General features: G+C 41.2%; 1 protein-coding gene across 4 annotated transcripts in view; it reads right to left on the bottom strand.

Moving 5' to 3' along the window:
* TBC1D19 (TBC1 domain family member 19) overlaps positions 1–9,776 on the bottom strand; it is an 81,069-nt gene extending 71,293 nt beyond the window's left edge. For 3 of the 4 annotated variants that reach the window (XM_016218227.2, XM_016218226.2, XM_016218228.2), the window contains exon 1: positions 9,592–9,774. In XM_016218227.2, coding sequence (XP_016073713.1) covers positions 9,592–9,690 — 99 coding nt within the window. In that variant the 5' untranslated portion in view covers positions 9,691–9,774. Of the gene's footprint in view, positions 1–9,591 lie in introns of all 4 variants that reach the window. The other variant, XM_016218231.2, reaches the window with a different exon arrangement.
* Between the last annotated feature and the right edge of the window lie 12,755 nt (positions 9,777–22,531).

The raw sequence follows: 22,531 nt of genomic DNA on the forward strand, positions 1-22,531 counted from the left end.
TTTAGCATAGGCCCATCATTTGCATTCCTCTTTCAATAATTAACTGAACACTTCCTATGTTCCAGGTGTTGGATATAAAAGCACACAAACAAGACATGGTCCTCCCTCACTTTTGAGAAACTCACAATGTACTAAAGGACATAAAAAAAAAACTAAGAGAGAAGTGTGATAAAAAAGGGTTTAAGGCCCTTTCCCACATCAGTCCCCAAACATTCTTTCATTAGCATAACTGTTTTGGACTTCGTCTATTTTCTGTCAAAGCCCATCACCACTACAGAAGAGGGGCTCATTAAAATGTCCTGAATGGGGTATTCTCATTTCTTCCCAATACTTTTGGTTCTTTCTAAAACTGTAGGCCAGCTTTGTTTCTGTAATCCTAGTAGTCCCAGTAGACATGCACTGTAGCCAAGAGTGAGCTTTAGTTTCAAATTGGAAATTTTGGCTCTGTGCAAGCTGACCATGCCTTACACTCAATCTGCGTTGTATAACTGAAGCCCTGCTCTGGTGTCTCTCACCTGCAGACGGATCCCTCACTGGCTTTCTTTTGCTGACGTCCCCAAGTTGACCCACTTCTCTGCCAGCACCAGCTGTCTTATTCTCCCGTATTCTGCAGCTTTACTCCCTAGGCTTTTTCCCCAACATACTTTACGCCAGAGACAATCTGCATGCAGTTCACATTCACTAACAATCTCTTCCCTCTCGTTTCAACTTGGCCTTACCTCATTCAAGAACCTTACATGAACTTCTAAGTGACTCAGTGCTGAAATAAAGCGCGAAGAAATATCTTACACAAAGCAAACCTACATTTTAATAGGTATCTTATCCCTCGAGTACATAAATTCTATGAAGACAAGAGGTTACTTATTTTGAAATCCTGTACACCATAGTCCATTTCTTCACTGTCTTACTTTCCAAGATTAAAGGGCATGACAGTAGCCACAGTAGATATGGGTGAGGATAATACCACTCCCTGGGTCACACCAAACTCAATCAGAGCCCCTGAATTAGTCATTTATATATCAACTGCAGTAGTCCAGTCAGGAGCTCCCCCTAGTATAATGCCAGTTCCCACCCAAGAGATTAAAAAAAAAAAAGACAGATGGTAGTAAACTCTGATCATGGTACAGGCTTTTAAATACCAATATATGTTCTATGCATTACACAAAATATATTTAACTCTGATCATGGTACAGGCTTTTAAATACCAATATATGTTCTATGTATTACACAAAATATATTTAATTAAAATCTATTTAATTAAATCTATTTAACGTTCATTTTCCTAAAATAAATAGTAAGTGAAGGCCAGTTTCTTCTCTCCTTTTCATGACCTCTAAATTCTCTATACATGATATATATTTCCAGAAATGAAGTACACAAAAGCAATATTTGAGATACAACCTTGTAAGTTTTTTAGTAGAGACATTAGCGTTGAGATGTTCTGGGATTCTAGAATTATGACAACATCCTATCATCTATATTGTTTCTTCTCTCTCCAAAGCCTATCTTCTTTCAGTTTCCTTCCTTTCACAATTCTATTATTTATAATAACAATCTGAGCAACAAGACTTATTAAATATTTAATGGAATGGAAATAACATTTGAGGTTTTACACAACATCCATTTTAAATACAAATAATGCATGATACAAATTAATAATGCTGATCTGGTGCTAGACATCAAATTTGGATTTAGGCTATTATCCTAGTGTCTAGAGGATGAGTGATCAAATGCAATTTTAAGATGCAGGTTGACTTCATAACGAAGTAACTGAGGAAACTCAGAAACATAACCCCTTTCTAGAACCACAAAATTCCATGTCATCACACTAATATCTTAAATAATTAAATTTCAATATATAAAAGGGTACATTAAAATAGAGTCAGTGTTTAATCATAGTACTAAAAGAGCAGCACTAGTCACGGAAAAGTCTAAAAATCATTTATATTGGTTGATAAATGTTTTGTGTGGTTTTATTTTCTAATTAAGCTGGCCCACACTGCTCTAGCACCCTCTGGGTTGACACGAACAGGCAGAACAGAGGCAGGCAGTCCAGAAAATGTGAGGCAGGAAAATACCTGCTATATTCAAAAAATTTTTTTAAAGAAAACCCTTTTTTTGAATCTTTACTGTTCAAAGTATTACATATGTCCCTTTATATGTAACAAATAAACAGCCAGTTGTTTAAAAGTATATTTTCAAAGCTGATTGTAAAGTTGCCTTTTAAGACTTAGCTGATTTCTATTGAATGACTGAGCTAATGGATATAAACGAAGGCAAAGTTGTTATCACATATTTTTCCAAGTCCAAGATTGCATTACTTTTAAAAGATCTATATTTATATTCCCATTAATCTATAATATTATAGGCCTGTTATTTTATTTATTTTGAGAACCAGCCAAACACGTTTTTGAGTGTCCCATGAAATCCTCTCCTTACCCTGCTTTATCTTTCTTCCTATTTCCTTGCCCTACTTTTTATTAACTGTCAGATGTTATAGGTACAGATATATAATCCTTTACTTGAAATTCCAAGACCTAAAGAGCTTTGAAAACCAAAGTTTTTGTGGAACTGAATTAGTGGCAAAATCTGTCCTGAGTTGAACTCATTTGATGGCAAAATCTGATCTGACCTGAATTGACATGAGATTATTTATAGTCTTTATTTACCACAATGAGTGTGAAAATTCATATATTTTGCTGCATAAATATTACTATTAGTGTGTACAATTACTGGGTGCTGCAAGACCATGGTAGGGATATTAAAGAACATACAAAATATGCACAAATTACCTTTCTAAAATTTGCAAAACATCTGAAGTCCAAAACATATCTGGCCCCAGGTTCTAAGAAAGGGATTGTGGACCTGCACCTATTTGTAATTCTATCATCTCTTCATGAAGGTGCTTCATCTTATTCCCTGTTGTATGCCCTGAGCCTAGAACTATGCCTGGCACAGAATAAATACTCTTAACACACAACAATAAAAAAACACTCAATTTAAAAAGGGGCAAAAGATCTGGACAGATGTCTCACCAAAGAAGACATACAGATGGCAAAAGAACATGTGAAAAGATGCTTCGTGTCAACTTAAAACAATGAGATATTACAAAATACCTATTAGAATGGCTAAAACCTAAAACACCAAGTGCTGGTGAGGCTGTGGAGCAACAGAAACTCTCATTCATTGCTGGTGGGACTGCAAAATGGTGCAGTCACATTGGAGGTGAAGTTGTCAGCTTCTAACAAAGTTAATCAGAGTCTTAAGCATATAATCCGGCAACTGCACTCCTTGATATTTACCCAAATAAGCTGAAAATTTATGTTGACAAAAAAATCTACACAGGAATGTTCATAGCAGTTGCCTTCATAAACTGCCAGAACTTGGAAGTAACTGACATCCCTCCAGAGGTGAATTTATAAACAAATTGATACACCCACACAAAAAATATTGTTCAGCAAACAACAACAAAAAACACACATAATGTATATTACTTAATGTATATTACTAAGAACTTAATGTATATTACTAAGTGAAAGAAGCTGGGGTGAAAAAGCTACATACTGTATGATTCCAACTATATGATATTCTTAAAGGCAAAACTACAGATACAAAAAATAAAAAATAAATCACTGGCTGCCAGGGGCTTAGGCCACGAGAGAGGAATGAGCAGGGGGCGGGGGGGGGGGGGCACAGAAGATTTTCAGGACCGTGAAACTATTCTGTGAGACACTGGAATTGTGGACATATGACATTATAGATTTGTCAAAACCCATAGAACTGTACAACAAAAAAAGTGAACCCTAATGTAAACTAAGGACTTTAATAATAATATATCAATATTGGTTCACTAATTGTAACACATGTACCACACTATGCAAGATGTTAAGAGGGGAAACTGTGCAAGGAGAGAGGGGATATATCGGAACTCCGTGCCTTCTGCTCAATTCTGCCGTAAACCTAAAACTGTGCTAAAAAATAAAGTCCACTAATTAAAAAAAAACAAAAACACTTCCCAAACAATCTCATGACAATCTTGCAGCAAATAGAAAATGAAAAAAGAGGGAACACTTTCCTACTCATTTTATCAGGCCAGAGTAACCTTGATATAACAAGTGTCAAAGACTACAAAAAAAGGGAAATCACAGACCAGTCCTCTTGTGGACACACATGCAGTCCTTAAACACTTATTATCAGAGTTCTGCTAATACAGAGAATGCAAAAAGCCAGTACAGGAAATGTCCCTCCCATCCTAACAAATGATAAAAAGTGGTATAATCTGCAAAATCGTAACTTTGGAAGCTATCAGAAAACTGAAGATGTAAGACAATCCAGTGAACTAAATTCCAGAAAGTAACAAGCTCCTCCAAGGACAGAGGGGGCTCCAAACGATTTCTCCTTTTACAGAGCACAGGAGGGAAAGGAAGCTGCCATACAAGAGTGAGAGAGAAGAATTTAGTAACATTTTAACTACTACAGATTAAATGTGGGCTAGCATGTCACTTTACAGTAACTGGGAGCTCAAAACTCAAGGGAGAATCACACTCCCTTACAAGTTCTTTCCTTTTTTTGTTTTGTTTTGTTTTTTTGTTAATCCTCACCTGAGGATATTGTTTTCCATTGATTTTTAGAGAGAGTGGAAGGGGAAGGGGAGAGAGAAAGATCCTTGCGAGAGAGGCACATCAATCGGTTGCCCCCGCACGCGCCCCGACCAACTGGGGCAGGGGATCGAACCTGCAGCCCAGGTACATCGCCCTGACTGGGAATGGAACCCACGACCCTTCAGTGCACAGGCCAACGCTCTACCACTAAGCAACACCAGCCAACGCAGCATGTTCTTTTCCATGGGTCTCCACCAGATGCCCCCACAGAAGAGTGGGGACAGCGCTGGGAGCTAGAGAGTGCCCTGCTTTGTGGCACAGGTGTGCAAGAAGAGACAGGCTGCCAGAACAAGCATAAAGCCACGCGCCACCTTATCCCATACTCTCCTCTCATGTGAGGAGAAGGCCTTCAGCCTCTAGGGAAGAATTCAGGAACCAAACACTCTGAAGACAAGGCAATAATCCATTGCTTCTGGGGGTAAGACAGATGCAAAAACCATCTTCCTCATGGAAGGGTAAGAAAACTCTTGAGCCGAGGATCCTACAACAGGACAGAGCAGAGAGTAAGCCAGCACCATGGAGGGGCAGGAATCTCTCTTTCACCCATCATCTGCCACAGATACAAGGCAGAGTTTGGCTGCAAAGGGAGAAGAGGAAGGAACACTGAGAAAGACCTATCCCTAGTGCACATGGACTGAGACAGGGCCAGGAGGCTAAAAATCCTTGTACCTACCATGAGCTTAGGACTGAGTTACAAACAACAGGCTACTGCTGAGGAAGGGACAAGAGCATGGAGAGAGACTTCCCTCTGGGGCACAGGCAAGCAGGGACAGATGGAGTAGAAACACTGTGAAAACCCCTCCAATACCCCCAGGATGCTTTCTAAGCACAAAGTTACAGCAGCCCACCAAATCTGAAGCCTGTGATACACTGAAGCTAATGACAGTAATAATAAAACTCTGGACTGCACTGACTGAAGCCTCTACACTCAGTCAGACAGAGAAAACTTGAACAAAATTCTCTATCTATTTGACCTAATTGACATTTATAGAAAAGTAACAGCAGGACGCTAATGCTTTTCAAGTACACAATCAACAAGATAAATAGCCTAAATAGCCCTGCATATATTTTAAAAATAAATGTTCCCACAAAGAAAATTCCAGATCCCAATGACCTTACCCAGAATTCTACTAGACATATAAGGAGGAAATAATATTAATTCTACACAATTTTTTCCAGAAAATAGGAGAGAAGGGAATACTGCCCAGCTCAATTTATGAGATCAGCATTACCTGATGTCAAAACTGGACAAAGATGTTAAAAATAAAACTACAAACCAGTATTTTTTATTAAAATAGTCACAAAAATCTTCAACAAAATATTAGCAAATCAAATCAAGATATATATAAAAAGATAATGTATTGTAATCAAATGGAATTTATCTCAGGAATGCAAAACCAATCAGTATTGTTCACCAAATCAACACAGTAAAAAGAAAAATCACATGGCGAATCTTTATAGATACAAGGAAGGTACTTTAAAAATTCAACATCATTCATAATAAAACTCTCAGAAAAACAGAAATAAAAAAGTTTCTTAAACCTAATAAAAAGTATCTATACAGCCTCATACTGGAAGCACTAGCCAGTGTAATAAGGCAAGAAAAAAAAAAAAAAGATACATATTGGAAAGGAAGTAAAACTGTCTTTATTTACATATGAAACATGTACTTGAAAAATCCTAGCAATATACAAAAAAGGTACCATAGCTAATAAGTAAGTTTAGTAAGGCTGAGAATACACGGTAAACTGACAAATATGTATTGTATTATTTCATACTAACAAGAAACTATTGGAAATTGAAATGAGAAAAAACATCAGCATTTATAATGGCATCAAAAAACATGAACTAGTCCAGCTGGCATGGCTCAGCGGTTAAGCATCAACCTATGTTCCAGGAGATCGCAGTTTGATTCCCAGTCAGGCGCATGCCTGGGTTGCGGGCTCAGTCCCCAGTGGAGAGTGTGCAGGAGGCAGCTGATCAATGACTCTCTCATTATTGATGTTTCTATCTCTCTCCTCCCTCTCCCTTCCTCTCTCTGAAATCAATAAAGACATATTTTAAAAAAACAAAACATGAAATACTTAGGGGAAAATCTTAAAATATGTACAAGATTTGTATACTAAACTGTAAAGCTCTGACAATAGAAAATAAAGATACAAATAAATGGAGAGATAAAGTGTATTCGTGGGCCAGAAAATTCAATATTGTTAAGAGGTTAATTCTCCCCAAATTGATCTATAGAGTGGGCAGAATCCAAATCCAAATCCCAGCAAGCTTTTTTGTAGTAATTTACAAGATAATTATAAAATGTATATGGCAAAGCAAAGGACCTAGAATAACCAAAACAATTTTGAAAAAGAGGAACAAAGTTGAAGGACTAATTACTTGATTTCAAGACTTACTATAAAGTTATGAGAATTTAAAAAATGCGGCCGTGGCCAGTTTGGCTCAGTAGATAGAGCATCAGCCCGCAGACCGAAGGTGTCTCGAGTTCGATTCCCAGTCAAGGGCATGTGCTTCGGTTGCAGGCCTCATCCCCTGGCCCAGTGGGGACGAGTTCGGGAGGCAATCAATCCATGTGTCTCTCTCACATCAGTGTTTCTCTCCCTCTCTCCCTCTCTCTCCTCTACTCCTCCCTCCCCTCCACTCTGTCTAAAAAAACTCAATGGAAAAAATATCCTCCAGTGAGGATTTTTTTAAAATGTGGTATTAGCACAGTGATAAACAAATAAATCAATGGAACAGAATAGAGCCAGAAAGAATTGTGTGTGTGCGTGTGTGTGCGTGTGTGTACACTAAATCTTCAACAAAGATACCAAGAAAATAGGCACTAGAAATAGGTGTAGTTCTGGTCATCCACATGCAAAAAAACCACCAAAAAAACAAAAAAACAAACTTTTGCATTGCAACATATACAAAAATGATCTGAAAATGGATCACAGATCAAAATGTAGAAGCTAAAACTATAAAACTTGTAGGCCAAAACGGCCCGGCCGGGCGTAGCCATGAATTGAGCGTTGACCTAGGATCCAGGTGATTGGGGTTTGATTCCCGGTCCGGGTACATACCCAGTTTGCAGGCTCGATCCCCAGTTGGGGGCGTGCAGGAGGCAGCCGATCAATGGCTTTCTCATCATTGATGTTTCTCTCTCTCTCTCTCTCCCTTTCCCTCTCCTTTCCTCTCTCTGAAATCAATAAAGCTATATTTTAAAAAAACACAAAAACAAAACAGGGAAAGATGCTTAGGTATGGCACAAAAGCACAAATCATAAAATAAGAAATTGACAAAAACATGTCATAAAAATTAAGATTTTTGTTATTTTAAAGACCCAGGTAAGAAAATGAAAAGATAAGCCACAGATTGGGAGAAAATATTTGGAAGATGAATATCTGAAAAAGGACTTGTGTCTTTATATAAAGAATCCTTACAATTCAAGAATAAGAGAACATTTTTTATTAATGGGCAAAGGATTTGAACACATTACTTCACCAAAGAAGATATAAACATGATAACATGCTTGATATCATTAGTCATCAGGGAAATGAAAGTAAAGTCACAATGGGATATCATTACTCTCCTACCAGAATACTGTAATTAATAAATAAAAATTAATTAATAAAAAAACTGACATAAAGTGCTAGCAAGGATGCAGAGTAACTGAACCTCTCATAACTGCTGGTGGAAACGCAAAATGCTACAGCTACTTTGGAAAAGTTTAGCAGATTCTTATAGAACTAGACATACACTTAGTGTACAACTTAGTAATTCTACTCCTAGGTATTTATCCCAGAGGGAAAATCCCCACAAATATTCAAACAAAAACCTACACCATAACGTATATATCAGCTTGACTCATAATCTCTACAACTGGAAATAACCCATAACTTTATAACCGAAAATGCCCAGCAACCAACGAGTAGATAAACAAATCGTACTCTATCCAAACAATGAAATATTACTCAGCAATAAAAAAGAACAGAACTCATATGGGAACTAGACTTATTGGGGTATATAAATATCTAATCACTATGTTGTACGCCTGAAACTAATAAAACATTTATGTCATGGAAAATTTTTAAAAAATTAAAACGAAACAGAACTACTGAAATACCAACAACATGAATGGCTCTCAAAAGCGTTATTCTAAATGACAGAAACCAGGACCAAAAATTTACATACTGTGTAATTCCATTTACATGACATTCTCACATACACACAACACGATCTCTTGATCAAGCTCTGCATCAAAGAACCTAGAACATTAGAAAATGCTCCCGAAGTGTGGGGTGGACAGACAGAGGGCGAATTATTGCAGGGAGGGTAGAGTGATGCTAAAGCAAAAAAGCACCCGGGGGGGCCAAGGCCCCGTACAGCACAGAACAGGTGAGGGAAGGCGTGGTCCAAACTATCTCCGCTGATTCCAGCAGGTGAACAAAATCAGACCCTGTAAAGGACCATAATAGGACTAAACGGCGTTAGCGCTTCTGTGTCCTCAAGGAAGGAATGAGGCGCCCCGCCCTTCTTGAAAACTCTCCCACCCCACGCGCGAGGCTGAGCTAGTGGACCTGGGCGAGGGGGCTTTCCGCGCACGGGAGCGGGGCCGCCGAGCCGGAGGCGGGCTCGGGCGCAGGCCGGCGGGGGGCCGGCGAGAGGCCCGCGGAGGCCGGGGGGAGGCCGGCGGGAGGCCCGCGCAGGCCGGGCGGGAGGCCGGGGGGAGGCCCGCGCAGGCCGGGGGGAGGCCCGCGCAGGCCGGGGGGAGGCCCGCGGAGGCCCGCGGAGGCCGGGGGGAGGCCCGCGCAGGCCGGGGGGAGGCCGGCGGGAGGCCCGCGCAGGCCGGGGGGAGGCCGGCGGAAGGCCCGCGGAGGCCGGAGGCGTCGCCGCAGGGCCCCCGCCCGCCCGCCCCTCCCTCCGCGGCCGCCTCACTCACCCAGGCCTGCCGTTCCAGCTGAGCGTACAGACTGGAGCCCTTGAGTTTCTGGACGATCTGGGCAATGGTGAGAGACAGGTCCGACTCCTCCTGCAACATCTCCCCCGCCCTAGCCCGCCGAGCGGCGGGGACAGGCCGCCGGCGCGGAGACGACGGGCGCTGGGGTCCCACTTCAGGCTCCTGACACTTCTCCCGGACCCTTTAACGCTGGGACGCCTCCAGCGGGCGTTTCCAGGCAACTGCCGGGCCGCGTGTCCGTTCCTCTGTGGTCCCCCCCGCGCCTCACGGCCCCAGCATCTGCGTTCCGAGCGAGGAAAGCGGCCTGAGAGAGGGTGGGTTTTCATTGCATTGTTCCTGCTTAGCCTGCGCTTGAAAGGCAAGGACAGGAGCTCTTTCCTCCAGAGCCACAGCGCCTCCGATGCACGAGGGCAACTCGGGGAGTTGTTCATTTTTTGCGTTTTGTTTTAAAGGGTCCTTCCTCTCCCACCTTTCAATCTCTGCAGAAACGGGGCTGTGCACACAGTGACACAGCAAATTATTTGCAAGAATTGACGGGCCCTGACACTAGCTGTGTGAACTTGGGCAAGGTCCTTACATTTCAGAACTCAGTTTCTGCTTCTGTGAGATAATACCCAGTTCACAGATGATGTGATGACGAGCTGAGGCAACAATTGTAGCAGTGCCTAGCACTGTACTTAGCATTCTATTTTATTTGCATTTCTCCTGTTCCTATTCTCTGTGGGTTTATGCCAAGAATAAACAAACAAGGGCTTCTCATCTAACAACCAGGGAGCATTTATTGATAAGTTTTCTGGGAAGCATTGGCAATTCAGGGATGACTAAGACTTTGTCCCAGTCTTCAAGGAATGTACCATCCAGAGTCCTCTTACATGTATTCATTCATTCATTCATTCATTCATTCAATCACTTATTCAGAATTCATTCAGCTGTAACTTACTGAGCGTTCACATACAAGCCACTACGTGCCCACATAGATAAATAAAGCATAGTTCTTGCCTTCAAAGAAACATAAAAAAGATTTTTAGGTAAACTAGAAGTAACTGATTTAACTAATTGAATGACATTCCCAAAAGCAACTAGAAAAAAGCCTATGGAATAATACACAAATTAGAATAATCTTGCCAAAATAATCAAGAATTTATTTCAATTCTGTTTATGCATATCTTTTAAGCAAAACAAAGGTAGGGTTCCAAGAAAACAGACCAAGATTGCTGCAATAACTCTAGCCTAACTATCTTAAACTTTAATGTGTTTAGGAATCACAAGAGATTTTCAAATTCAGTAAGCCTCAAGTAGGATATGCTAATCTGCATTTCTAGAAACTCCCAGGAGATTGTGACCCTGCTGGTCCAAGAATTACATTCTGAATAGCAAATGACCAGAGCAAGTAAACAATAGAAATTCAAAGGAACTGGATTTCTGGCATCTATGCACAATACCCTGACATTCATATCATCACTGTTTAGAACAGTGTTATGGGAAATACAGATTCCAAATAACCAATTTGGTCAGGTTTGTTTATTAAAACAACTTTGGAAAGAAGCAGGCAGGAAAAAAGTACTTAAAGGCAATTAATAACAGACTCTACAAAACACGTAGTTTCTCTACACAACATGTAGTTTCCCAAAATATTCTCCCACAACTCAGAATTTCTCAAACTTGCAGATGAGTAACTCTCCTCACCTCTTTACCATTTCTTCTTCCCAACATCCCACCCATTCGTGAATCTCCCAGCACATACTTCACTTTAAACAAAAAAAAGACGACTATGGAGACAGTTCTTTTGAGATTGAAAGGAGTGAGGTGATTAATAAATAAAAAGAGAAGGATGCTTACGTTGAGAAGGTTAAAAAATCACAGAGAGGAAAGAAGATGAAACTGTGAATCAGAAGAAAAGGCATGGTGCTTGGAGTAAGGAAACAGCCCAGTTCCCTTCCAGTCCCAGTATCCTTGGGACTTCCCCAAGAGAGTTTCAGCTTTCTCATCTGTCACAAGGGGATAAAATACCCACCTGCTGGATATTATGAGGAACAAATGTACCTAGCATGAAAACATCAGTAAGTATGAATGAATGAAATGTTAAAATTGAGATAAGTAAATAAAACGAATGCTCTGTACTATTGACAAGGGGATGAATGGAAAGTAACTAAATAAATGTAGCAACATACATGAAAGTCCCCAGCACAATTATTTGCAGGGGTAGAGCTTTAAAAAGTTGTTTTACGGAGAGAACAATTAGCAGTCTTAAAGTAATAACTAAGAAGTTCAGATTTGATTCTGAAGGTATGCCCAAGGGAAAAAAAAATCTTAATTCCAACATTAAAAAGTTGTTTCTTACATAGATAGAAGCAGGTGTGTTGGAGTATAATACAATTCTAGAATGCCTTTTGTTCGCTGTTTCCAATTCAACTTAGCAAAACTTTTCAGAACAACTGTTTTGTGCTAGAAATGGCAAAAGCACAAAAAAGGAGTAAGAAATGGTCCCTTCTCAAGGAATTCTCAATCTCAAATGGATGATGAAGACAGTGCGCAAAGAGCTGGAATGGCAGAGGGGCCCCTTTTGTCTCCCACCCGTGTATCTAGAAATTATATTTCTTTGAAGTCATTGTTGTGTAAGAAATGGAGGTGTAGATTACAATTTCCACCCCACAAGGGGGAATCTTTGACTTGGAAATCGTTACTCTACCCAGAGTAGGTGGGGATTGGGAAAACATTCTATTTCTAACATTTTGGGGGAGACCATGACTCAGCTTAACAGATGAATAGAAAAAGGGATCCAAGCTCATTTGAGTAGTTAAAACTATATAAACAGAGACAAAAGTCAAATAGAGGCAGAGAGAAGTCTCCTCAAAAGTTTTTCAGATTCAGAGCAGAAGCACTTCTGGGCCAACTTGTGTAAGGCTCTGGGCCCAGTCCTGCCTTTCTCAGGCCCGCTCTGCTTTGGTCTATTTACATATAATGTGTTAGATTTTGCTGTGGGCGAGGGGTTGGGGGATGCATGTGAAAACCACTGACCAAGTGGCCTCACCTGAGCAATGACACAACATCGAAAACAGCCTGCCACCCAAACACAAAAATGAGGCACAGTTTAAGGTACACTGGAACATGATCTTGCTTTACTCACACAAGTGGGGCTGGCAGAAACTCTGAAATCTACAATGAAAAGTATTTTCAGCCATTGGTTTAGAAGGAGACACTGCTTTTGGCAGGCTGTGTCTGCAGAATGGATTGAACCGTGTGCTCTCAGGAATTTACTTAAAAGAAATAAAAAGTATTATGTGTGTTGTATCATGAATGTCAGAGTCCTCACCGTCTTTGTGAACAAATGAGCTCATAGTGATGCCAGTTACCTGTCACTAGATAGTTAGCTCCCTCCCACACACCCCTCCCCCTGCTGGAACAGGACCTCCGGCTCCTTTTCAAAGTCTCTTTCTCTTACTTTGGGAGTCCTCAGGAAATGGCACATGTGTGGTTAAGAAAAAGTCTGCTTGTGATCTGCTTCTGCTTCCATGATGGCCCAAAGTCAGTGTCCTGGGTGCTGTTTCTTGGTGCTCCCCAAACTGCAAAACCCCAGAGGTACTGCAATCCCAAGGCTCACAAAAGCCCTCTTGACAAAAGCCCCTCTGACCTGCTCGCCACTCAGTGGTACCTTGTTTCTGAGCCCAGGCCGAGCATGAGCATGTCCCCTCCTCCATTCCCCACCTTCGTGCCTCTGGCCCAGGCGATGCTGTGTGAACAGGCAGAGCTGGGCTCCTGGGTCCACGAGCAAGCTCAGGGACTGTGTGGACTCCATGAAAACTATAACACTCACAGTAGAAAACCCAAGCAACCGTGATTTAAGTCATAGAATGCTTATTATTACCATCACGTCTGGGGCAGTGTCCCGAGGCTGGCTCAGCAACTCAGCAACGTTTTCTTTCTTTTCCATTCTGCCGTCTCTGGCGCGCTGGCGCTCACCTCCAGGCCACTGCCTCGACCTCCAGGCGGCTGCAGCTGCAGCGTCGCCTCCTCCCGCCGCCTGCAGAGCAGGCCTGGGGGCAAGACAGCGCCTCCCACTGGCTGGGTCTGTCTCCTTTTTGAGGAAAGACTGTTTCCCCAGGAAGACTTACCCATACATCTTACTGCCCGAAGCTGCCACATGACCACTTCTAGCTGAAAGAGAGGCGAGCAAGAAATGGTCTGGTATTTTAGCCTAAATCCCGGGAGAAAGATGAAGGGGAATAGCTTGTGGGTTCTCCACGGGCACAGAACCAATAGACGAGATAGATAGATGATAGATGATAGATAGATAGATAGATAGATAGATAGATAGATAGATAGATAGATATAGATAGATAGATGATAGATAGATAGATAGATAGATAGATAGATAGATAGATAGATAGATAGATAGATGATAGATAGATAGATAGATAGATGATAGATAGATAGATAGATAGATAGATAGATAGATGATAGATAGATAGATAGATGATAGATAGATAGATAGATGATAGATAGATAGATGATAGATGATAGATAGATAGATAGATAGATAGATAGATAGATAGATAGATAGATAGATGATGATAGATAGATAGATAGATAGATAGATGATAGATAGATAGATAGATGATAGATAGATAGATAGATAGATAGATAGATAGATAGATGATAGATAGATAGATAGATAGATAGATAGATGATAGATAGATAGATAGATGATAGATAGATAGATAGATAGATAGATAGATAGATAGATGATAGATAGATAGATGATAGATAGATAGATGATAGATAGATAGATAGATAGATAGATAGATAGATAGATGATAGATGATAGATAGATAGATGATAGATATAGATGATATAGATATAGGTAGATATAGATATATACAGATACAGATAGATGTAGATGATATAGATAGATGATATATAGATATAGATAAATATAGATATATACAGATACAGATAGATATAGATAGATGATATATAGATAGAGATAGAGATGATAGAGATAGAGATAGAGATACAGATACAGATAGAGATAGATACATATAGACAGATATAGACATATAGATACAGATTTATTTTAAGAAAGTGACTCACATGATTGTGGGGACTGGAAAATCTGAAATCTCTAGGGGAGGTCAGCAGGCTGGAAATTCAGGTAAGAGCTGACTTTGCACCCTTGAGTCCAAAACCCACAGGGCAGCAGGCTGAAAACTCAGGCAGGATTAGGTTACAGCTTGGAAGCAGAATTCTTTCTTCCTCAGGAAACCTCAATTTTTGCCCTTGTGGTCTGCGACTGATTGGATGAGGCCCACCCACATTATGGAGGGCAATCTGCTATACTTAAAGTCAGCTGACTGCCCATGCTCACCATCTCCATCAGCAACACTTAGATTAGTGTTTGGCCAAGCAACTGAACGCTTTAGTCTAACCAGGTTAACGTACAAAATTAACCACCACAAGAGGTATCTGTCTTCTTAGCATAGTTCTTTAACAGCCTTTTCCTAGTCACACCTCCTTCCACCAAGTTCCATTCTACTTTGACCCCTCTTTGCCTTCCTAACATTCTGACTTCCTCTACAACACTTCAGTTCTGATTTTCTGTTTTACGAGCTCTTAGGCCTCTTACCCTACTACATTGTTCTTCTGTTACTAGTTTGTCCCTGCTAAATTGGCTTCCACTCTTGGGGCTGAACTCTTGAGCTGTGTCCAGAGCCCCTTCCAGGGTGCCACCTGTCAGGCATCTAGGTCCCCTAGTCTGTTGTACTGGGTTTCAAACAAGGTGCTCTCTTCTCTCCAGATTCCCAAAACAAAACAAAGTTAAATTCATGGAACTAAACGTGAAATACACGTCAAATAGCATTTTTGTTAAGGGAAAGGGGGGGTAGCAGTCAAACCACAGCTTCTGGAGGAAAGTGGGGGAGGGTGGCTGTGATTCACCACTATGATTTTAGTCAGACTGTGTGTGTGTGGTATTATTTAATATCTAAACATACTGGAAACACTTTAAAGAGTGTCATCGGCATCCCAATGAGAGAAATAAGTGTCTCCATCTCACCTGACTTGTTTGCTGTAACAACTTCACTTGACAAGAAAGGGGACAGCAAACATAGATGGCTGAAAAGCTATTTTAAGGTTTTCAAGATATGAGCAAAAGTGGAAAATTTTTCTATAAATTTCAGGAATTACTTTTTAAAAAATATATCTTTATTGATTTCAGAGAGAGGAAGGGAGAGGGAGAGAGAGAGAGATAGAAACATCAATGATGTGAGAGTCACTGATCGGCTGCCTCCTGCACGCCCCCGACTGGGGATCGAACCCACAACCGGAGCATGTGCCCTGACAAGGAATTGAACCGCGATCTCCTGGATCCTAGGTCAATGCTCAACCGCTGAGCCCCGCCCCACCAGACAGAAGTTACTTTTTATGTCCCTGCAACATGGACTATCAGAATTAGAACAAACGTAGGAAGTAAAAAAAAATCATTTCCTTTTGACAAGATTGAAACTTGCTCTTTCCAAGAGTAAATTTAAGAGAACTGTTTCAAGTCACACCATAAGATGGAGGCAGATCTCCAAGTTCACAGCCAACCTTTCTTACGCTTTGTCCCATGCATTCCCATGAGTCCAGAATGCTTATTTTTTTGGTGTGCATCGTTTGTTGTTATCATTGCCTATTTTCTTTCTCTCTCTCTCTCTCTTTTTTTAGAGAGAGGTGCAGAGATTCAACACAAAGGGGGAAGATAGTATCTCATTTAACCCTTGTAACACCTTCTAAGGTAGGGGTTGTTTTCTCTAAATTTTACAGACTAGCAAACATTATATAACTTGTCAAAGTCATAGTGAGTTTATAACAACAGAGCTGGGATTTTAACCTGGCTTATTTAGCACCACATTTCCTCTCTGGGACAAATGAGGGTAATTTTTGCCTCAAAAATGTTCAGGTCCCATTTTTGCCTTACAAACCCAACTAGAGATAAAAGTGACAATTCCAGATGTTTTCAGAAATCCCCTCTCTTCATACTGATAAATTTAAATTTGAGAAATTCTATTAACTAAACAGGTTACAAAGTATAAACGGAGAGGATGTTTCCTTTCATTCATTTTGCATTTCTGCACGTCTCTCTATATAAGAAGCTCCTGTGGACATCTAATATCTTCCTCTACATTATTAATTTCTAGGCATTAGAAGAATAATAAGATTTTATTAAATCTTAGAGATGCAATCTTGAAAATGTAAGAAACATGATTAGTAATAAAAAAGGAGCGTGGGACTCTGCAGCTAAATAATACTATTTTGGTGTATTCTTCTTGAAAATGTACAATGTTTTCTCTAATAAATGGATGGACCTAAGGGTCATTTTTGCTATTCTTCACTTCAGAGATAATAACAAAATTCAGGGAATTATTAGTTTTGCATCTGAGAGCAATTATTCCTCTAGCTACTCCTTGATTTAAGTAGGCTTTATTAGACTTTGAAGTATGTTGGCATTTACCCAAGAGGCTATTGTTTTGCCTGAAAGATTTTTGTTAGCCTAATATTTTTCTTTAGTAACTAGATCACATGATCAGAGATACTGGGATACTGTTAAGCTTAAAAAGAGTTATTTGGAGGAATTTGATTTAAATTTAAATGAAATTCATCTTTAGATTCTACAAAGAGAAAAGATCTTCTGAACAGAAGAGCATAGTGATCATGAGCTTGGGGCTCATGGTCTAGGCCCAGTGGTGCTTGGGTTAGACACTAGGATCTACCATTTGCTAGCTATGGGATCTTGGGTACTTTTCTAAGGCTCTCAATGCCTCAGTTTTCTCATCTATAAAATGGGGATAATACCACTTCCTATTTCATAAGACTATTATGAGGATTAAAAGAGTCACTGAGTGTCGAGTACTTAGAAGCATGCCTGGTCCCTGCAGGCCTTCGAGAATGTTTAAAGCAGAGCTGCTCAAACTTTGGTGGGTATTAGAATCTCCGAAGGAACTTGATAGAAATACAAAGACTAGGGCTCTATTCTACCTCAGTGAGCCTGGGCCTTCGTCTTTTTTATTAGCTTTCCTGGTGATTCTGGTATACATCAAAGATTAGAACCACTGGTTTATAACAATAACAATAAACACTGGTTTATCTTTTACATATTCCAAGCGTTGTCTTCAATACTAAAGACACAGAGAAGAATGCATCTGTCAGGGTTCAGTTACAAAAAAAAGAAAACCCTCTAGTGTTCTTAAGCAGAAACAGATAGATACAGACCCTTAAATATTTACAAAACAGTAGGAAAGCCTTGAGGAGCAAGTTTTAGACCAGGGCTCCAGAAATGACTCTCAGAACAACGCTGCCAAGGTGGCCCACCGAGGTGACAGCTACCTCCGCCACAATCAGAGGTGGGAGACTCAGCGCCTTCAGCAGCTGCTGGGTTTGAGGATACCATGCCTTAGCTGCCATCTAGCGACCAACAGGCTACCTCAACCATCACCACTGTCTCCCAACACCCTGAAAGCCAGGGACTTGATGCTAGAATGCTGCTACTGAAAACCACAGAATCTTCACGTCTGTGTCTGTCCCAACGGCACCCACAGCAGCCCAAAGATGGCCCCTGCCTCACTTCTGCTTTCCAAGTCTCTCATGAGAGCATCTACTTGGGGAAACTAATTTACTTTTGTAACTAAAAGAACGTTTTGCGCTCTTTGGCCTCCACAGTACAGGAAGACACGCAGGAGGGAGGTTGAGTGCCCACCTACCACTAGGTGAATGTATTAGTTGGCTAGGGCTACCGTAATCAAATAGCACGCCACCCAGCTAGGGCTGGGTGATGTAAACAACAGAAACCTGTTTCTCACAGTTCTGGAGGTTGGAAGTCCAAGGTCACGTTGTTGATAGGCTTGGTTTCTCCTGAAGCCTCTCTCCTTGGCTTCAAAGGAGATGGCTGTGTCCTGCTGTGTCTTCACTTGGTTTTCCATCGGTGTATGTGCCCATCCCTGGTGTCCCTTCCTAAAGACACAGCCTTGTTAGATTAGAGCCTGGCTGTTGTGACTTTGTTTAATCATAATTTCCTCTTTAGAGGCCCTGTCTCCAAGCACAGTTACAGGGAGAGTTAAGGTGTCAACATATGGATGGGGGGCGCAGTTTAATCCATAACAATGAGGAAGACAGGCCTCTGCCCTAGAAAAATTTGCTCTAGGGGAGAAAGTTATAAACGCAGTAGCCGGTGCTAAGAGCTGCGACAGAAGCAGGTAGGGTATTGTGGTGACAGTATAGCACAGGCCAGGACGTGGTGCCTTTGACGACGAGTCATGTGTGTCTGCACACAGCTTGGGAGGGAGCCCTTGTCCTTACCCTTCTTTTCCGCTCCATGTAGGGCTTGTAGCACAGACTCAAGTGCCCAACAGTGAGGAAAGGAGATGGCACAAAACGTGGCCTGAAGGAAACTTCAGGAGCAACCTGGTGGCCGCAGGAAGGGAGAGACAGAAGCTTTGCTCACTACCACCCTGTTTATGGATTAAAAATACATCATAAAGGTGACAATTTTGAACACTTCCTAAGAAGCAGCTACAGTGCTGAGACCTTTGGTTGTTTCCTTTAAGCCCCATCTCAGGCTGGTCTGCATTTCCCGGGATTTGAGTCTGAGCGACTCCCAATGACTAGCCTCTTTTTTTGTTAATCCTGACCCAAGGGAATTTTTTCCACTGATTTTTTTAGAGAGTGGAAGGAAGGAAGAGGGAGAGAGAGAGAAAGAGAGAGAAGCATTGATGTGAGAGGGACAGATCGACTGGTTGCACCCTGACAAGGGCTGAGGATCGAACCTGCAACCCCGGTGCGTGCCCTTCACCAGGCATTGAACCCGCAACCCTTCAGCGTGCGGGTGGTTAGGCTGACGCTCTAATCATCGGCCAGGGCCAGAGACTAGCCTCTTACTCTTGGTGCCAGGAAGATCCGGATCCTCTGCCCCTCCGACCCATCAGGGTTCCATTCCCGAGGATTTCTGCAGAAAGCATCCCAACCCTGCGGTTCAAACCTTCCACCCAACATCTTCCCTTTGTTGCCTAATTTATTTCTGCTTTTTAATCTTTTTGCTTTCTTTAGAATTTTTACCTGTGAAATCATTTAAATTAAATCACTTCATAAGAACCAATTAATAATAATTGATTTAATTTTATTTTTTTAAATTATCTGGCTCTGTGTGCTCTTCTGCCTTGTGTTTTAGTTATTCCTAACTTTTTCCAAAATCTCTGCTTGTTCTAGGACTTTCTCTTTTACATGGTAACTTGGAACTTAGTTTTAACCCCAAAGGAAACAAAGAGATCTAATTAAGGCCATAGGCCTTAGGATTTCAGATATTCATTTTTAAAAATATATTTGTATTGACTTCAGAGAGAGGAAGGGAGAGGGAGAGAGAGAGAGAAACATCAATAATGAGTCATTGATCGGCTGCGTCCTGCACGCCCCCTACTGGGGATCGAGCCCCCAACCCCGGGCATGTGCCCTGATAGGGGATCCAACGTGACCTCCTGGCTCATGGGTCAATGCTCAACCACTGAACCACACTGGCTGGGCCAGATATTCATTTAACAAATATTTATTCCATGTCTTCCATGTGCCAGACTCCCTCCCAGACACTGGAGATCCAGCAGTGGACCAGATCATCGAGGAACCTGATCTTACAGCGCTTATACCCCACGGAGGAAATGCACGGTAAAGGCATAACCAACTTCTTTTTCAAAGAAGGACAGTTTTAAATAATCATGGTTGGTTTAAAGAAAACGAAACATTGTGATGGGTGGAGGTGTCTGATATGCATGTTGGGGGGTCAGGAAAGGTATGTGACCAGGCTGACCCAGTTTACTTAGTCACTGACATCAAATTATGCTCCTGGTCCAACTTACAGGTAACTATTGCTGTGTGAGCAAAGGAAAGTCAAAGAAAACAAAGCCCAGGCTGCTAGTGGTTGGAAATTTGGTAGCTCTGAGCAGTAAGGATCTGAAGACTGATCAATAGATGTGGGCGAGAGCAGGCCTTTCTCATTCAGTACAATCTCCTGCTTTGGTGTGGTTCCCCCTCCCCCCACTCCCCTGTTTTCTGGGCACCGGGAATTTCTTTGCTGAACTCTCAGACAGATGAGTATGAATCCCTGAAACTGTAAATTATGTGTAGCTCGTCTCTCCTGTTAGTAATCAGTAGAACTCAGGGGTTAGCCTTGCAGAGACCCTGCCATTATATTGAAACTTTCCAATCATTGTCTTAATGAGCGCTCACATTTAAAATCCCTCATCATGCCGACGGTATGCGGGCTTCTGATTACAAGTTGCAGCTGGGTTGCTTCAGTTCTTTTTATCACATGATTATTTTCCTTTCAACTAATTTTTGATTATATGAGTTGTGCCTTTTTGTATCCAACTACATTAGATTCGTTCATTAAGCTAGCAGTCATCAAAATCTGTGCCTTAAGTTTTCAGTTATATTCCAGGCAGAAACAAATTGTTCCCTGACAATAATGCAGGTTTGAATGTGTCCATGACTATAAATCTGGAGGATAAAAAATTTAGGCCATCGTAGATACTTGGGAACAGCTATATGTTTGTCCTTATGTAGCCAAAATGCCTAGACAATTGACTATTTGGTTTTGTTTGGGGGTCCCCCCCCCCAATGTCCCCCCCCCCTTCAGATGATTCAGTGTACATGCAGCCAAGGAATCGTAAATGCTCCATTTTCATGGCAGATTACAAACATACCAGCACGAGGCGTCAGGCTTGCCTCAGAAAGAATAGCCTCTCCAAAGGACCAGTCTGTTTTCTCAGAGTTCTTTGACGTTACTCTTGAATGTAGCCTTTGCTCTGTAAGATGAGCTTCTGATTTTTAAACACAAAATGGGGACACTTAATGACATATTTATAACAAACAGCCAATTCAGATTTATTGGCTTTATCACTCTGTTAAGTGATTTCCTTCCTTGTATGGCCAAGCAAAACAAAAGGATGTTGAATGGAAAAATCTTGGAGACAAACAGATCATCTCAGAACATTTTTAGTGATCTCATGAAGCCTGGGAAAAGAATAATCTCTTTTATTCCAGAGCTGGATTTTCTCCAGAGGCATGCCAGATAGCATTCTCTAGGTTGGAAGTTTATGGAATCTGTGTCTTTCTGGAGCCACCAGAGGCTTCTGGGCTTGTAAAATGGTGCCATGTGGCATGGTGGACAAAAGCCAGGCTCTCATTCTGGTTCTGCTACAAATTAGGTGTTGCTCTTGGATCTCAGTATCTCATCTGAAAACATGATCTCTAACGATCTTTCATTAAAATCTATGATGGTGTAAAGCTGACAGGGAGTCCAGCAGCTCAGCAATCCTGCATTTTAAGGAAGGACATCTTTGGTAAGGTGATGAAAGAACCCAGAATTAAAGAAAATCTGTTGACTTTCTAGTATCCTGCTAAATATTAAATTTCATGACTATACACAGAGTTATAAGAGATTAATACAAGTAATGATTAATCTAGGGACAAAAGTTAATGATTATCGTAGATCAAAAACAACACATTGATGGGCACAGGAACAGTGACATCTCCTAGTGCTCAGATGGAGTTCAGGTGGACTTAAGAATAACAATAATAACAGCAGCAGCAGCAACAACAAGAAAAAAGAAAAAGCCAACACCCTGAACCTGGCCTGTGTCTAACTAATAATACATCTTAAGGGACTTTCTTCATCAACTCGATGTTCAGTCCTCACTTTACCAGCTTCCTTAGTTATTAAAGCATTTTGGACATCACAATTACAACTAAGCTACAGAACAACCATCATTCAGAACTGCCTGAAATCTAGCTGAACAGGAGTCCTACAACTAAGGCTGTGAAGAAGCAGCCACATGGAGACTGGTAGGAGGCGTGGAGATGTGGAACGGGCTGGTCTCACAGTCAAGTGTGGCAGTTAAAA

The sequence above is a fragment of the Miniopterus natalensis genome, chromosome 1 (genome assembly GCF_054644295.1).
Source record: "Miniopterus natalensis isolate mMinNat1 chromosome 1, mMinNat1.hap1, whole genome shotgun sequence".
NCBI classification, from domain to species: domain Eukaryota; kingdom Metazoa; phylum Chordata; class Mammalia; order Chiroptera; family Miniopteridae; genus Miniopterus; species Miniopterus natalensis.